The 12,000-nt window shown below is 44.9% G+C and overlaps 1 protein-coding gene across 5 annotated transcripts in view; it reads left to right on the top strand.

Annotated features, from left to right (window-relative positions):
- Positions 1 to 12,000, top strand: part of FRAS1 (Fraser extracellular matrix complex subunit 1) — a 299,449-nt gene that overhangs the window by 245,251 nt on the left and 42,198 nt on the right. For all 5 annotated transcript variants that reach the window (XM_073340462.2, XM_073340465.2, XM_073340463.2 and 2 more), the window contains 7 exons: positions 106 to 225; positions 935 to 1,114; positions 3,576 to 3,700; positions 4,132 to 4,272; positions 5,336 to 5,563; positions 7,744 to 7,857; positions 9,160 to 9,310. In XM_073340462.2, coding sequence (XP_073196563.2) covers positions 106 to 225; positions 935 to 1,114; positions 3,576 to 3,700; positions 4,132 to 4,272; positions 5,336 to 5,563; positions 7,744 to 7,857; positions 9,160 to 9,310 — 1,059 coding nt within the window. The remainder of the gene's footprint in view (positions 1 to 105; positions 226 to 934; positions 1,115 to 3,575; positions 3,701 to 4,131; positions 4,273 to 5,335; positions 5,564 to 7,743; positions 7,858 to 9,159; positions 9,311 to 12,000) is intronic.

Genomic DNA, 12,000 nt, shown 5'->3' on the forward strand with positions numbered 1-12,000 from the left:
GCAACCCCCATGTTCTGCCGGCTAGGCAGATTCCAAAATAGGTCACAGCAGCCAGTGTTGCAGCTTATATTGTATGAAACCACTTCTTTTTCCCCTTCTCTCCAGGACAAGTGGAATATAGTCATGAGAAGGGGGAGCCTGGAGGGAGTTTTGCATTCAACTTTGATGTGATCGATGCAGAAGGCAACAAACTGGTCGACCAGTCATTCTATATTAGTGTCTTAGGTAAAAGATGCTATGTAAGCAATATTTTCTTAGCTATGAAAGATCATAGATTAATACGGTGAGATTCTCACCCCTGCTCCGGCCAGATAAAGGGAGTGGCGTAAAGGAGCCCTAAAAGGCCTAGATCTGTCGGGAAGAATTTCTCTGGTGCAAGAACTGGGAAGGACAGTCACCAGCTGCTGGATTCTTAGCGGCACAGCACAGAAACTCACCCATAGACCTTATAATCTCATCTGACCAACAGGCCATAAAATTCCACTCATCAATTGTTTCGTCAAGCCCATAACTTCTGGTTGTGCTGGAAGCATATCTTTTAGAAAGACATCCTATCATAATTTAAATAAATCTCTAAGCAAAAAATCTTGATGATTTGGTTTTCGTTTATTGGCAACTAAAAAACCCTTTGAAACTGGGGCCTGGGAAGGAATCGCTCATTAAAAGAGCAGTTCATTATTCATGTGGGGGGCCTTCTCCATTGCTTGAGTGTGTTTTGAGTCAGGCCCATTGTGATGTAACCGCCACTGACCTGCTCTGGTGACTTTTGAGTAAAGCATCATGTAAATCATGCCCAAAATATTCAGGTAAAAATTATTTGTCTTTGAAAATTTTTGCTACGTGGTGGGTGTGTGTGTGTGGGTGTGTGTGTAAAGCCAAGGAAGGGAAGCTGATTGTATCATAATTCAAACCATTTTGCCCCTGCTGCTTTCAGAGGACAGACTCCCCCCATCCATCATAGCGAACAAAGGGCTGGTCTTGGATGAAAATTCAGTGAAGAAGATCACAACGCTGCAGCTCTCCGCCACCGACCAGGACAGCGAGCCTGCAACGCTCCTGTACAGAATCACCAAACAGCCGCAGTTGGGTCACCTGGAACATGCTGCATCACCAGGTTTGTAAAGCACTCTCTTGCTCTGTCACGTCCTCTACGGAACACAGGTTTTCAGGGATTTAAAGGTTTTTAGAAGTTCATTTCTTGAAAAATGTCTGCCTGGAATTAGATCCTGGATGAGATCGCAAACAACCATTAACCCAGGGAGCTTAAAAGCAAGGCCAAAGGAGATGAGGCATGATCTGGGACCCACAGAGAGGATTATTTATTCCACAGCTTGGGGAGTTTAGGACTCATAGTAACCTCACCTGCTGGGTTTTACTCAGCAATCCAAGCTCATGCTACCGGCTTCTGTGAATCTCCCTTTCTTGTAACCCACTATTTCAGACAACCCTAGTGCACAAAACTTGCAGCTCCTCTGTCACTAAACTGAAATTCATACCGCGTATAACTTGGGGACTCATTTTCCTATGCTTAAGAACTGATTCCAGAACTTCTCAAAAATTCACAACCAGCATCCCTTGTCAGTGGATATGCCCAGCAGCCAAAAGACTTGTTTTTACCTCAGTATCTTGCCCTGTACGTGTTTTGGTACGAAAACTCCAACCCCTTTCTCAGCAATGCTTAAGATGTGGGAATTTAATCACAAAGTTTGAAAGAAAGACATATCCAGATACCCAAGGTACAATGTGCCATATACTGAATCAGCAAAAGCTTTATGGGAGACTGCTTTGAGCCCTGGAATTTGCTAATACACTTTTGCATGAATTACCTAATATTTAAGTACTTTCAAAACAAACCTTTTCCGGAGACCTGCCAGTAGCTTTTTTGTCCCCTCTGTCAGACTTACAAAACAATTCGCTGCAAATTCAATCTTTAAATCTTATTGTTGCCTTCCAGTGCCAGTTATCCCAGGATATTATGTGTCCTCTAATCCTATCTAATGAATTACTCTAAACCTGTATCCTCAAACAATATGTTCCTTTGGCTTAGATTATGTTTATCTTTTTTTTCAGTGTGACCTTTCATTAGATTAATGGACTGTCAATCCTTGCTGTGTTTTCAGAAAGCAGTCTGTGCCCTTACAGCTTTGTGTTAGAAAGAAACGAAAGTAGGAATAAGCAGTTAGTGTTCTTCTTTCCTCCAAATCTTTTGCCTAAAATGCAAACCAAACATTGAACATCATACTTTGGAAGTCGGAAATAGCTGGATTAACGTTTTTCTCATTAGTTTAAGCATGCTGGTTCTAGTACCACAGCTCTTTCAGACCCTGGAAGGCATCAGACGTTGATGTGAGGGAATACTCTGAAGGAGGTTGTTCTCATGGTGTATCTGGCCCCAGCTCTAAGCAAAAAATACTGGAGCTCTCAGAAGAGAGTCCGTTCTCACAGGCCTTCTAACCTAATGAGCGCCAAATAAGCTTTGGATAAACATCCTCTTTTTGTGTTGCTTATTTAAACCAAACCTCTGAAGGTTTGAAGTTTGCCTACCGCTAATTGATAGCCATTTGTTATGAAACACAGATCGCCAATTTTGTCCAGGTGTTTTCAATCAAGGGCAAAATTTTCAAAAGCACCATTGAAATCAGTGGGAGTTAGGCCCCTGCATGTGTTTGAAAATCCCACTATAGGCATCTATCTGCATCAGTAGGCACCTAAATACTTTAAAATATCTAAGTGCCTAAGCACTTTTGAAAATGGAGCCTAGGGTTTTGGTTTGGTTTTGAAACTCTTTATTAAGGCAAAGTTACAATAAAATGTTAATATACGTCATGCATTACTTATTACTTTTTCAGGATCAGGTTAATATTCAGAGAACCTGGCTAAAGATTCTGGCTTCCTGGCTGGGGAGTCCTCTTCTGAGTACGCTACTAAGTGTGACCACATTTCTCAATACCGACCCTCTTTTTGGCACTTCTCTTGTGTATGTACTTGGTGTGAAAGTTTTTTTCAATTTCAAGGACAGTCCATAACACAGCCACCACATGTGCAAGGCTGTTCCTCTTTTCCTGCAGCTCCTCCACTTTTGAAAATTTTATCCTGGATCTTTTCTTATGCCAAATAAAGCTGTGAGAACCTTTTGCCCATGTTCAACAAAACCTCTTTGGGTTGTTGTCTGAGAGATAATAGAACTGTGGGATTTACTGTTCCTCATAGACTGATTCCCCACAGATACTCTGCATGACCATGCCCGGGTCAGTCTGCTGAGAATGTGACTCAACTTCATATAATCTCATCCTTTAGGATGGGAGAACAGCACAGCTGGGATTTGCAGGAGCACTCACCATTGGCCTAACTCTCCTTCCATTGAAGTCAGCAGTAAAACTCCCATTAGCTTCAGTGCGAGCAGAGTTAGGCCAACTGTGCGTGCTTGTGAAAGACCCACCCTATGTTCCTTCCACTTGTGCGCTGGAGCCATGTATGCGACACGTTTCTGTCCTTCCTAGAGGTTGTTTTGGGTTTCCTGCTCTTTTTACTTTTCATCATTTTTCTTGTACATTTTTCCTATCATTTTGGTCCAGGCACAAGGATTAACTCATTCAGCCAGGCAGACCTGGCCTCGCGCAGCATCCAGTACATCCACACCAGTGAGGCGGAGAAGCATGCTGATGCGTTCACCTTCTCCGTCTCTGATGGAGTGAATGAGGTAGGTCTGAGCACGTGGCTCTCTGAGTTGATGCAGACGGTTGATTCCGGACTGATGGATGTGCTGGGAGTAAATTCCCCTGATGTCATATGGGAGACATAGTTACACCAAAAAAATTAAATGAAACAAGCTTTGACTCCTGAGCTTCTAATTTAGCATTGGCGTGTACTCTTGCTAGTCATACGGGCGGAGGTCAGATGTGTCACTGAGGGAACGCATTTAGTGTGTGAGGTGGAGCTGGGAAGTGGCAGAGGGGTAGCAGGGTGACAGAGAGTTCAGGCCAGCTGAAGAAACCATCACACACACACACAATCTGGAGCATTACCTATGAGCTGTCCCCATTGGCTCTTCATAACGTTGTTGCTTCGATTCAGACATATCCTGAGTAGAATGTATTTGTCAGAAAAGGTCTGTTTTTCTTTCTTTCCCAGGTCAGTCAGACATTTGACATCGCCATAAACCCAGTAGATGACTCCTTGCCAGTGGTGCAGAGCCCTGGGATGCGGGTGCAGGAAGGGGTGAGAAAAACCATCACGGAGTTTGAGCTGAAGGCCACAGATGCCGACACAGAGGTAAGGCGCGCATCGCTTCCATATCCTCTCTCTCCTGTGCTGTTGCACAGCAGCGTTTGTAATCAGAGGGATTCAAACTAATGTCTTTCCTCCCAGCACATACTCTGTGTGACCACAGGGGCTAGACAGCTTCAAACAAACAGCTGTGAGGAGGGTAGGTCTGTGTGAGAAATGATGTCTGAATAAAGCAAAGTCTTGGCTCGAGAAATGTCATACTTCATTTCTTGTGTCTCCCTTCTATGTGTAGCAAAGAAAAACCATCATTGGTCTAGGACCTAAACCCCACCCCCATCTCCTCTATAAACCTTGTGGGCTCTATCCCTTTTCAGCTCAGATTAGCTTGGCACGGATGAAGGGGATAGATGCAAGTCACCTTTCTTCATTCCCTTCTCCTGGGTCTCACTAGGAGCTAAGCAAGCCTAGGGCACAAGTTAAAGCAGCCACAGGGCTGCTGTAACTGACATGGCCTCGACTTGTAATGCTGAAGCATTTCTACGAGGGGGGCGTAGAGCTGGCTCTGATGACTTCACTTAAAACAGAGAAGTCCCCAGCTGCCTCATCTGGGCACAATGGGAACTTATGCTGGACCAAGCACCCGGCTTCTGAGTGTGTCATTCCTTAACCTGAGCCGTGGGACCATGTCCTGTGGACATGACAACAGTCTTTCACTGACAGAATAAGCAGCTTGCACTTTCCTGTGAAAAGAATGAGCGTGCCTGTATGCTACGACTGCATGAAGTATGGGAACAGCATGTCAGACTAGGTGAACCTATGGTCCGATCTAGCCTGACTGACTCTCATGTGACCACTGTTGATGTCCTCCTGGAGACAGTGACATTGGGAAAGGGTGGTTGGCTCAGTGGGGCCAGCGTGCTGAGCTGGCTCAGTGCACAGTGGCTCTTCTCTACTTCTTTGAACTCTTGTCCCTGGAAAGAAGATGGGTGAAAAGTTAAAACCCAGTCATATCCCTCTCCAGCTCTGTTGACCCAAGTAACCCACCACTCCCACAAGGAAATTTTACCAGCTTTGCAACCTTCCCCACCAACCCCTTTCCTTTGGACAGGCGGAATCGGTCACATTCACCATCGTGCAGCCTCCTCGACACGGTCTGATTGAACGCACCAGCAACGGGCAACACTATCGCCAGACGGCCACCTTCACTATGGACGACATCTACCAGAACCGGGTCTGCTACAGCCACGACGGCAGCAACTCCCTGAAGGATCGCTTCACCTTCACGGTGTCTGATGGGACCAATCCCTTTTTCATTGCGGAGGATGGAGGGAAGGAGGTAAGGGAGGATGGAGGGGTGGGGAGAAAGAGATTTCCTAGGAGTGATGTAAACCTCCCTGAACATGTCCAGTGGCTCTTGGCTGTTGCATTTTATACCTTCGGAGCCAGATCCTCAGCGAGTGTAAACTGGCAGAGCTCCATGACCTTAGTGTGGTTTGACGCTGGTGTTCCACCATGTCCGTGTGTGCTCGTGGAGTGCTTTGACCATATGTTTGGGTGTGCTAGCTGGTGTGTGCTTCATGATTTTAAAGTGTCTTTTGTGCCCAAGTGTGTGTATGCACGCGCCCATGCGCTGACATTATGCAGATTGTTGCGTTCAGTGGAGCGATGTGAATTTACAGTCGCTGAGGATCTGACCCCAACAGTTTAAAAAAAAAAAAAAAAGCGCTGAAATCCACAGAGCTACATCGATTTGAGCTGGCTGAGGATCGACCATTTATCCCGACGCAGTTCTAGATCTCTTGCAGCATCATGTGGAGTAGTAGCCTTGTGCTTTGCCCAGCGGTACATTTCAGTGTAATCTTAAATCATCTAGTCCAGGGGTGGCCAGCCTGTGGCTCCGGAGCCGCATGCGGCTCTTCGGAAGTTAATATGCGGCTCCTTGTACAGGCACCGATTCCAGGGCTGGGGCTACAGATGCCAACTTTCCAATGTGCCGGGGGGTGCTCACGGCTCAACCCCTGGCTCTGCCACAGGCCTTGACCCCACTCCACCCCTCCCCTGAGCCTTCCGTGCCCTTGCTCCTCCCACTCCTCCCCCCCCCCCCACGAGCCTCCTGCACGCCACGAAACAGCTGATCAGGAGGTGTGGGGAGCAGGGGAGGCGCTGATTGGCGGGGCTGCTGGTGGACGGGAGGCTCTGGCAGTGGTGGGGGGCACTCATGTTGGGGCTGCTGACATATTACTGCGGCTCTTTGGCAGCGTACATTGGTAAATTCTGGCTCCTTTTCAGGCTCAGGTTGGCCACCCCTGATCTAGTCCATTCAAATGGCTGAGACAAGAGAGGAAAAATTCTTTGCATCTTCACTAATGTAAAGAAACAGCGCTACTGACTGCAAAGTGCGGCAATGCTATAGACAGCCAGCATCACGTTGAATAGCAGCAAATATTGTCTGCCATTGCAGTATCGGCACCGGGTATTCTTCGGTTAATTATGTGCTGGCTCACCTGTCTCAGGGCGATGAGGCTTTCTTGGCTCTTCAGCCTTTCGGAGCAGGTAGAAGCTCTCAGAAGACCAGAAATCTCTCTGAATTATTGAAATCAATAGAGCTATTGTAAGTTACACCAGCTGAGGATCTGGCCCATGATATTTCAGTGCTGAGAGTGAACAGCAAGTGGAGGGGTTATTGCAGACTCGGAGTGAGAGAAGAGTTGTTCGAGTGAAAAATGGAAAGTGTATTTTTAAAGAATGGAAACAAAACATCCCTGAACAGACAGCGCTGTGAAATCGCAATGCAGCACAATTTAGCTTTGCCACTGCGAGAGAAAGGCATTAAATCCCAGAGGCTGAAACCAGGGAGTATTAATTTAATGAGCACCCTCTTTTGTTGGTTATTCTTTTCCCACTTCTTCTGCCTAGCAGATATTTGGGATAAAAAGACCCAAATCATCCCTGAAGCCGTAAGTCTCTGAAACATACATTCCAAATGTATTTTCAATGTATGTTTGTGAGCGTTTCAGGAAACATTTCACAAGGGTTTTTTTATTAATTGGTTTCAACATCTGTAATTATTTATATTACAGTAATAATGATAGGCCCCAAATGAGAACAGGACCTCATTGTGCTTGGCAGTGCATAGTAAGACACAGACCCTGCCCCGAAGAATTTACAATCTAAATAGATAAGACAGTCAGATAGGAGTAACAGACAGGAGCTCTTTGGGGTGAGATTTTCAGTAGCCTCAGCATGGGTCTACCTCTGTTTCCCTTGAAAACAATGGGAGTTTTATCATTGACTTCAGTGGGAGAAAGAGATTTTGAAAACCTTCCCCCGCCCCGCCCCTGTGTTTGGTTTGATTAATCATGTAAGCTCTTCAAGGCATGGACCACGCCCCCTTCCGTGAAACATCCGGAATGCCCGTAGTGATAGATCAATAAATAATGCCTCTGGCCGTTCAATGTTAAGCAATGATGTGTATGAGGCGTAAATGGCCACTTCTGTGTTGGGACTCTTGCTTAGATTGTGACAGCGGTGCCCCAGCGGTTCAAAGTGGACATTCTCCCTGTGGATGATGGGACTCCCAGAATTGTCACCAACTTGGGCCTGCAGTGGCTGGAGTACATGGATGGCAAGGTAACAGCTTGTGTTTAGCTTTGTTAAAACCAGCCTGATTATGTTCCTGAAAGAAGGGAAAGAGGGAGGGGAGCGACAGGCAGAAGAAAATCCAGAATGTCTCATCACTTCTCTTTCAGTGATGGGAGTAACAAAAACCCAAGTACCCGCCTTGGTCTAGGGAAATGCGTTATGACAACAGAGGGCACATTGGAATCAATGTACGGTGGTGGGAGGGGATGAGGTAAAGGTACCTCATAGAGATACTGCCACGGAGGGGCTAAACCCATCTCCTCAGAAATCTCCCCAGACAGCCAGCACTCTGTAACATGGAAGGATAGCTATATGGATGTTTCCCACTGGAGTACAGACAGCACCAGGAGGCTGATTGTCTGCAGGCATGACATTGACAGAGCAAAATCGGTTGAACTTAGTAGAAGTTCCAGGGAGATTTCTTTTACTCGCAGACTGCATGATGACTGGAAGTATTCCTTTTTTGTGTGGTGGTGTGCCAGCAATGGCTGAAACTGTCTTCCCCGATGGGCCTCAAAAGGAATGATTCCAATATGTTTCTCAATGCAGGGATTTCTTCCCCCCATTAACTTTTGTTTGTTTTTGCTGAATTCCAAATAGGATATCAGGGACAGACACGCCTGATAGTATTTTGAGGAGTCAGTGTAAGTTGTAAAGAAATACTCCAAATTATTCACAGCAAAATAGGTTCACACATTATTAAGAGAAGGCTATTTCAACTCCACATGCCTGACTTATTAAAAAGCATTGTGCAGGCATCAGAGTTTTATTGCCACAATTTTCCATTCATGTTGTTTTCTCTTAAGGAAACGTAGAAAAAGTAGAGCTGGACTGAGACACACACGTGACAGGGCAATGAAAGAGGGGTAGCACTTGTTCACTAAAGCTGTGCAAAATGTTCTGAATGGAACCCAAAACTCAGGCCATTCTCAAAGCTTCAAGCATGGCCTGAGCCGAGTTTCAACCAGCTGTGTTGAGAGGTTTGTTTTCATGTAAAACTTAGAGGTTTGTCATTGATTCAAGACCAGACCAGACCGTACTTGGCCATTTTGCACAAATTTCCCTTTGTTCAAACCACAAACTCATATCAGACCGTAATCCGAATCTGAATCCTTTGCTTAAGGCACTAACAGGACTCCTCCGTCCCTGTCTATCCTAGGCTACTCTTTGCATGTCCTTGGTGTTGTTAAGTCCCAGAGGTTTTCCCTGTCTGAGTAACGTTCAACAGATCAATTCTTTCAGACCGCATCTCAGGAATTGTGTAACCTCTTTGGTGTGGCTTTAATCCAGGCAACAAATCTGATCACCAAGAAGGAACTGTTGAGTATGGACCCTGACACAGAGGACAAACAGCTGATCTATGAGATAACAACTGGACCCAAACATGGTCACGTGGAGAGCAAGCTGAAACCAGGGACAGCTGTGACTACATTTACACAAGGTAGGGTAGCAGGACTGCAGTTTACTGACCTCCTCTTTACTTCCTTCCATTCCTCTTCACTATGGCAAAATAGCTCATGCGTGAAAGAAACACAGACAGACCGATTCTGATGTGTACCATCCCTGATTCAATGGAGTTATTGATTTACACCAGTGCCAGGAGAGTAGAATAAGGAAGGTCCTTCTCTCCCGTGTCAGAAGGTTACAGGGGGGTTATTAAAAAAACCAAACAACCCAAACTTTGATTTTTCTCTCAGTTAAATAAATCAAATGTTTCCCGTGGAGATGATCTTGAATCCAGATCCCAGTCATCTCAGCATTCAGGGCTGTGTGGAGCTGATGGTTTGATTAGGGCCAGTCATAGATTTTGCACCTGGATCTGAACATCGCCAAAGTCTGGGTGTGTTTGAATGTAAGGATTTGGGTTGTGCTCACCCATGCTTTCTAACGTATTTGAAAAAGTATTTTATCCATCTCGAAGTATTTTGTTTTATGGCTGGATTTTTTAAAAAAGATTTCCAAGCTTTTTCAGTACTGATGGCAGAGGCTTGCTGTTTTAAAGAGCTGCACTGTGCAAATAATATCCCCCAGCAGTTTTTTATAGATTAAGAGAGAGAAAATGTTTGGGATGCAGTTTGCGGTACTTGCTGAAGAGCTAAAAATGCCTTCTGAAGGTCTCGTTTCTGGTCTTTCCTGTCTTGTCTTATGAAAAATGTTACCCTAGCTGGATAATGTGCTCCTGACTCTTCTGATCACCTTCTGCAAGACAGTCGTGTAGACACACATAATTGTTATTATTGCTAATTAGGGCTTTATAGTGCTACTGGGTAAAATTTCTCATTTACAAAATGGGTTTAGGCAATTGGGAGCCTAAACCTCCTGGAAAATAAGGTTTGAAAAGGGGACGTAGACTCCTAATTGACTTGGGTGCTTTTGAAAATTTTACCCTCTGTCTTATTTTGCCGGGGGAAAACTAGCCTTTTCAGGGCTGTGGTGACTTGCAAGGTGGAAGCAGGGAAGTAATTTGAATCTCAAAGTGCCTTCTCTGGGTGCTCCATTTAGAGACATGACTTTACACTTCCCCTTAGTCAGGATGAGCATAAACCCTCCTGTGACATGACACCCCATATTCTTCATAGAAATATGTTTGATATGAATATGGCATAACTGAGATATACTTTATGCAAGATGGCTCATGTAAGATACCATTGGAAAGGTTATGATTTACTGAATGCGATTATCCAATTTGTTTGCATGTATCATTTCTGTATCTGGAGTTAGGAATATTGATTATGTAACCATTACAACTGTGTGTATGTACTTGGGGAAATGCCCACCAGACAGTAAACAATCAGACCTAATGGGCCATTAGAAAAAGACAATGAGTCTTTGAAGAGTTTCAGAGTAACAGCCGTGTTAGTCTGTATTCGCAAAAAGAAAAGGAGTACTTGTGGCACCTTAGAGACTAACCAATTTATTTGAGCATAAGCTTTCGTGAGCTACAGCTCACTTCATCAGATGCATATTGTGGAAACTGCAGCAGATTTTATATATACATAGAGAATATGAAACAATACCTCCTCCCATCCCACTGTCCTGCTGGTAATAGCTTATCTAAAGTGATCATCAGGTGGGCCATTTCCAGCACAAATCCAGGTTTTCTCACCCTCCACCCCCCTACACAAATTCACTCTCCTGCTGGTGATAGCCCATCCAAAGTGACAACTCTTTACACAATGTGCATGACAATCAAGCTGGGCTATTTCCTGCACAAATTCAGGTTTTCTCACATCCCCCCCACCCCCATACACACACAAACTCACTCTCCTGCTGGTAATAGCTCATCCAAACTGACCACTCTTCAAGTTTAAATCCAAGTTAAACCAGAACATGGGGGGGGGGGTAGGAAAAAACAAGAGGAAACAGGCTACCTTGCATAATGACTTAGCCACTCCCAGTCTCTATTTAAGCCTAAATGAATAGTATCCAATTTGCAAATGAATTCCAATTCAGCAGTTTCTCGCTGGAGTCTGGATTTGAAGTTTTTTTGTTTTAAGATAGCGACCTTCATGTCTGTGATTGCGTGACCAGAGAGATTGAAGTGTTCTCCGACTGGTTTATGAATGTTATAATTCTTGACATCTGATTTGTGTCCATTTATTCTTTTACGTAGAGACTGTCCAGTTTGACCAATGTACATGGCAGAGGGGCATTGCTGGCACATGATGGCATATATCACATTGGTGGATGTGCAGGTGAACAAGCCTCTGATAGTGTGGCTGATGTTATTAGGCCCTGTGATGGTGTCCCCTGAATATATATGTGGGTACAATTGGCAACGGGCTTTGTTGCAAGGATAGGTTCCTGGGTTAGTGGTTCTGTTGTGTGGTATGTGGTTGTTGGTGAGTATTTGCTTCAGGTTGCGGGGCTGTCTGTAGGCAAGGACTGGCCTGTCTCCCAAGATTTGTGAGAGTGTTGGGTCATCCTTTAGGATAGGTTGTAGATCCTTAATAATGCGTTGGAGGGGTTTTAGTTGGGGGCTGAAGGTGACGGCTAGTGGCGTTCTGTTATTTTCTTTGTTAGGCCTGTCCTGTAGTAGGTAACTTCTGGGAACTCTTCTGGCTCTATCAATCTGTTTCTTTACTTATGCAGGCAATCTGTTTCTTTACTTCTGTAGTTCTTTACTTCTGT

The sequence above is a fragment of the Lepidochelys kempii genome, chromosome 4, assembly GCF_965140285.1.
Source record: "Lepidochelys kempii isolate rLepKem1 chromosome 4, rLepKem1.hap1, whole genome shotgun sequence".
In the NCBI taxonomy this organism is placed as follows: domain Eukaryota; kingdom Metazoa; phylum Chordata; order Testudines; family Cheloniidae; genus Lepidochelys; species Lepidochelys kempii.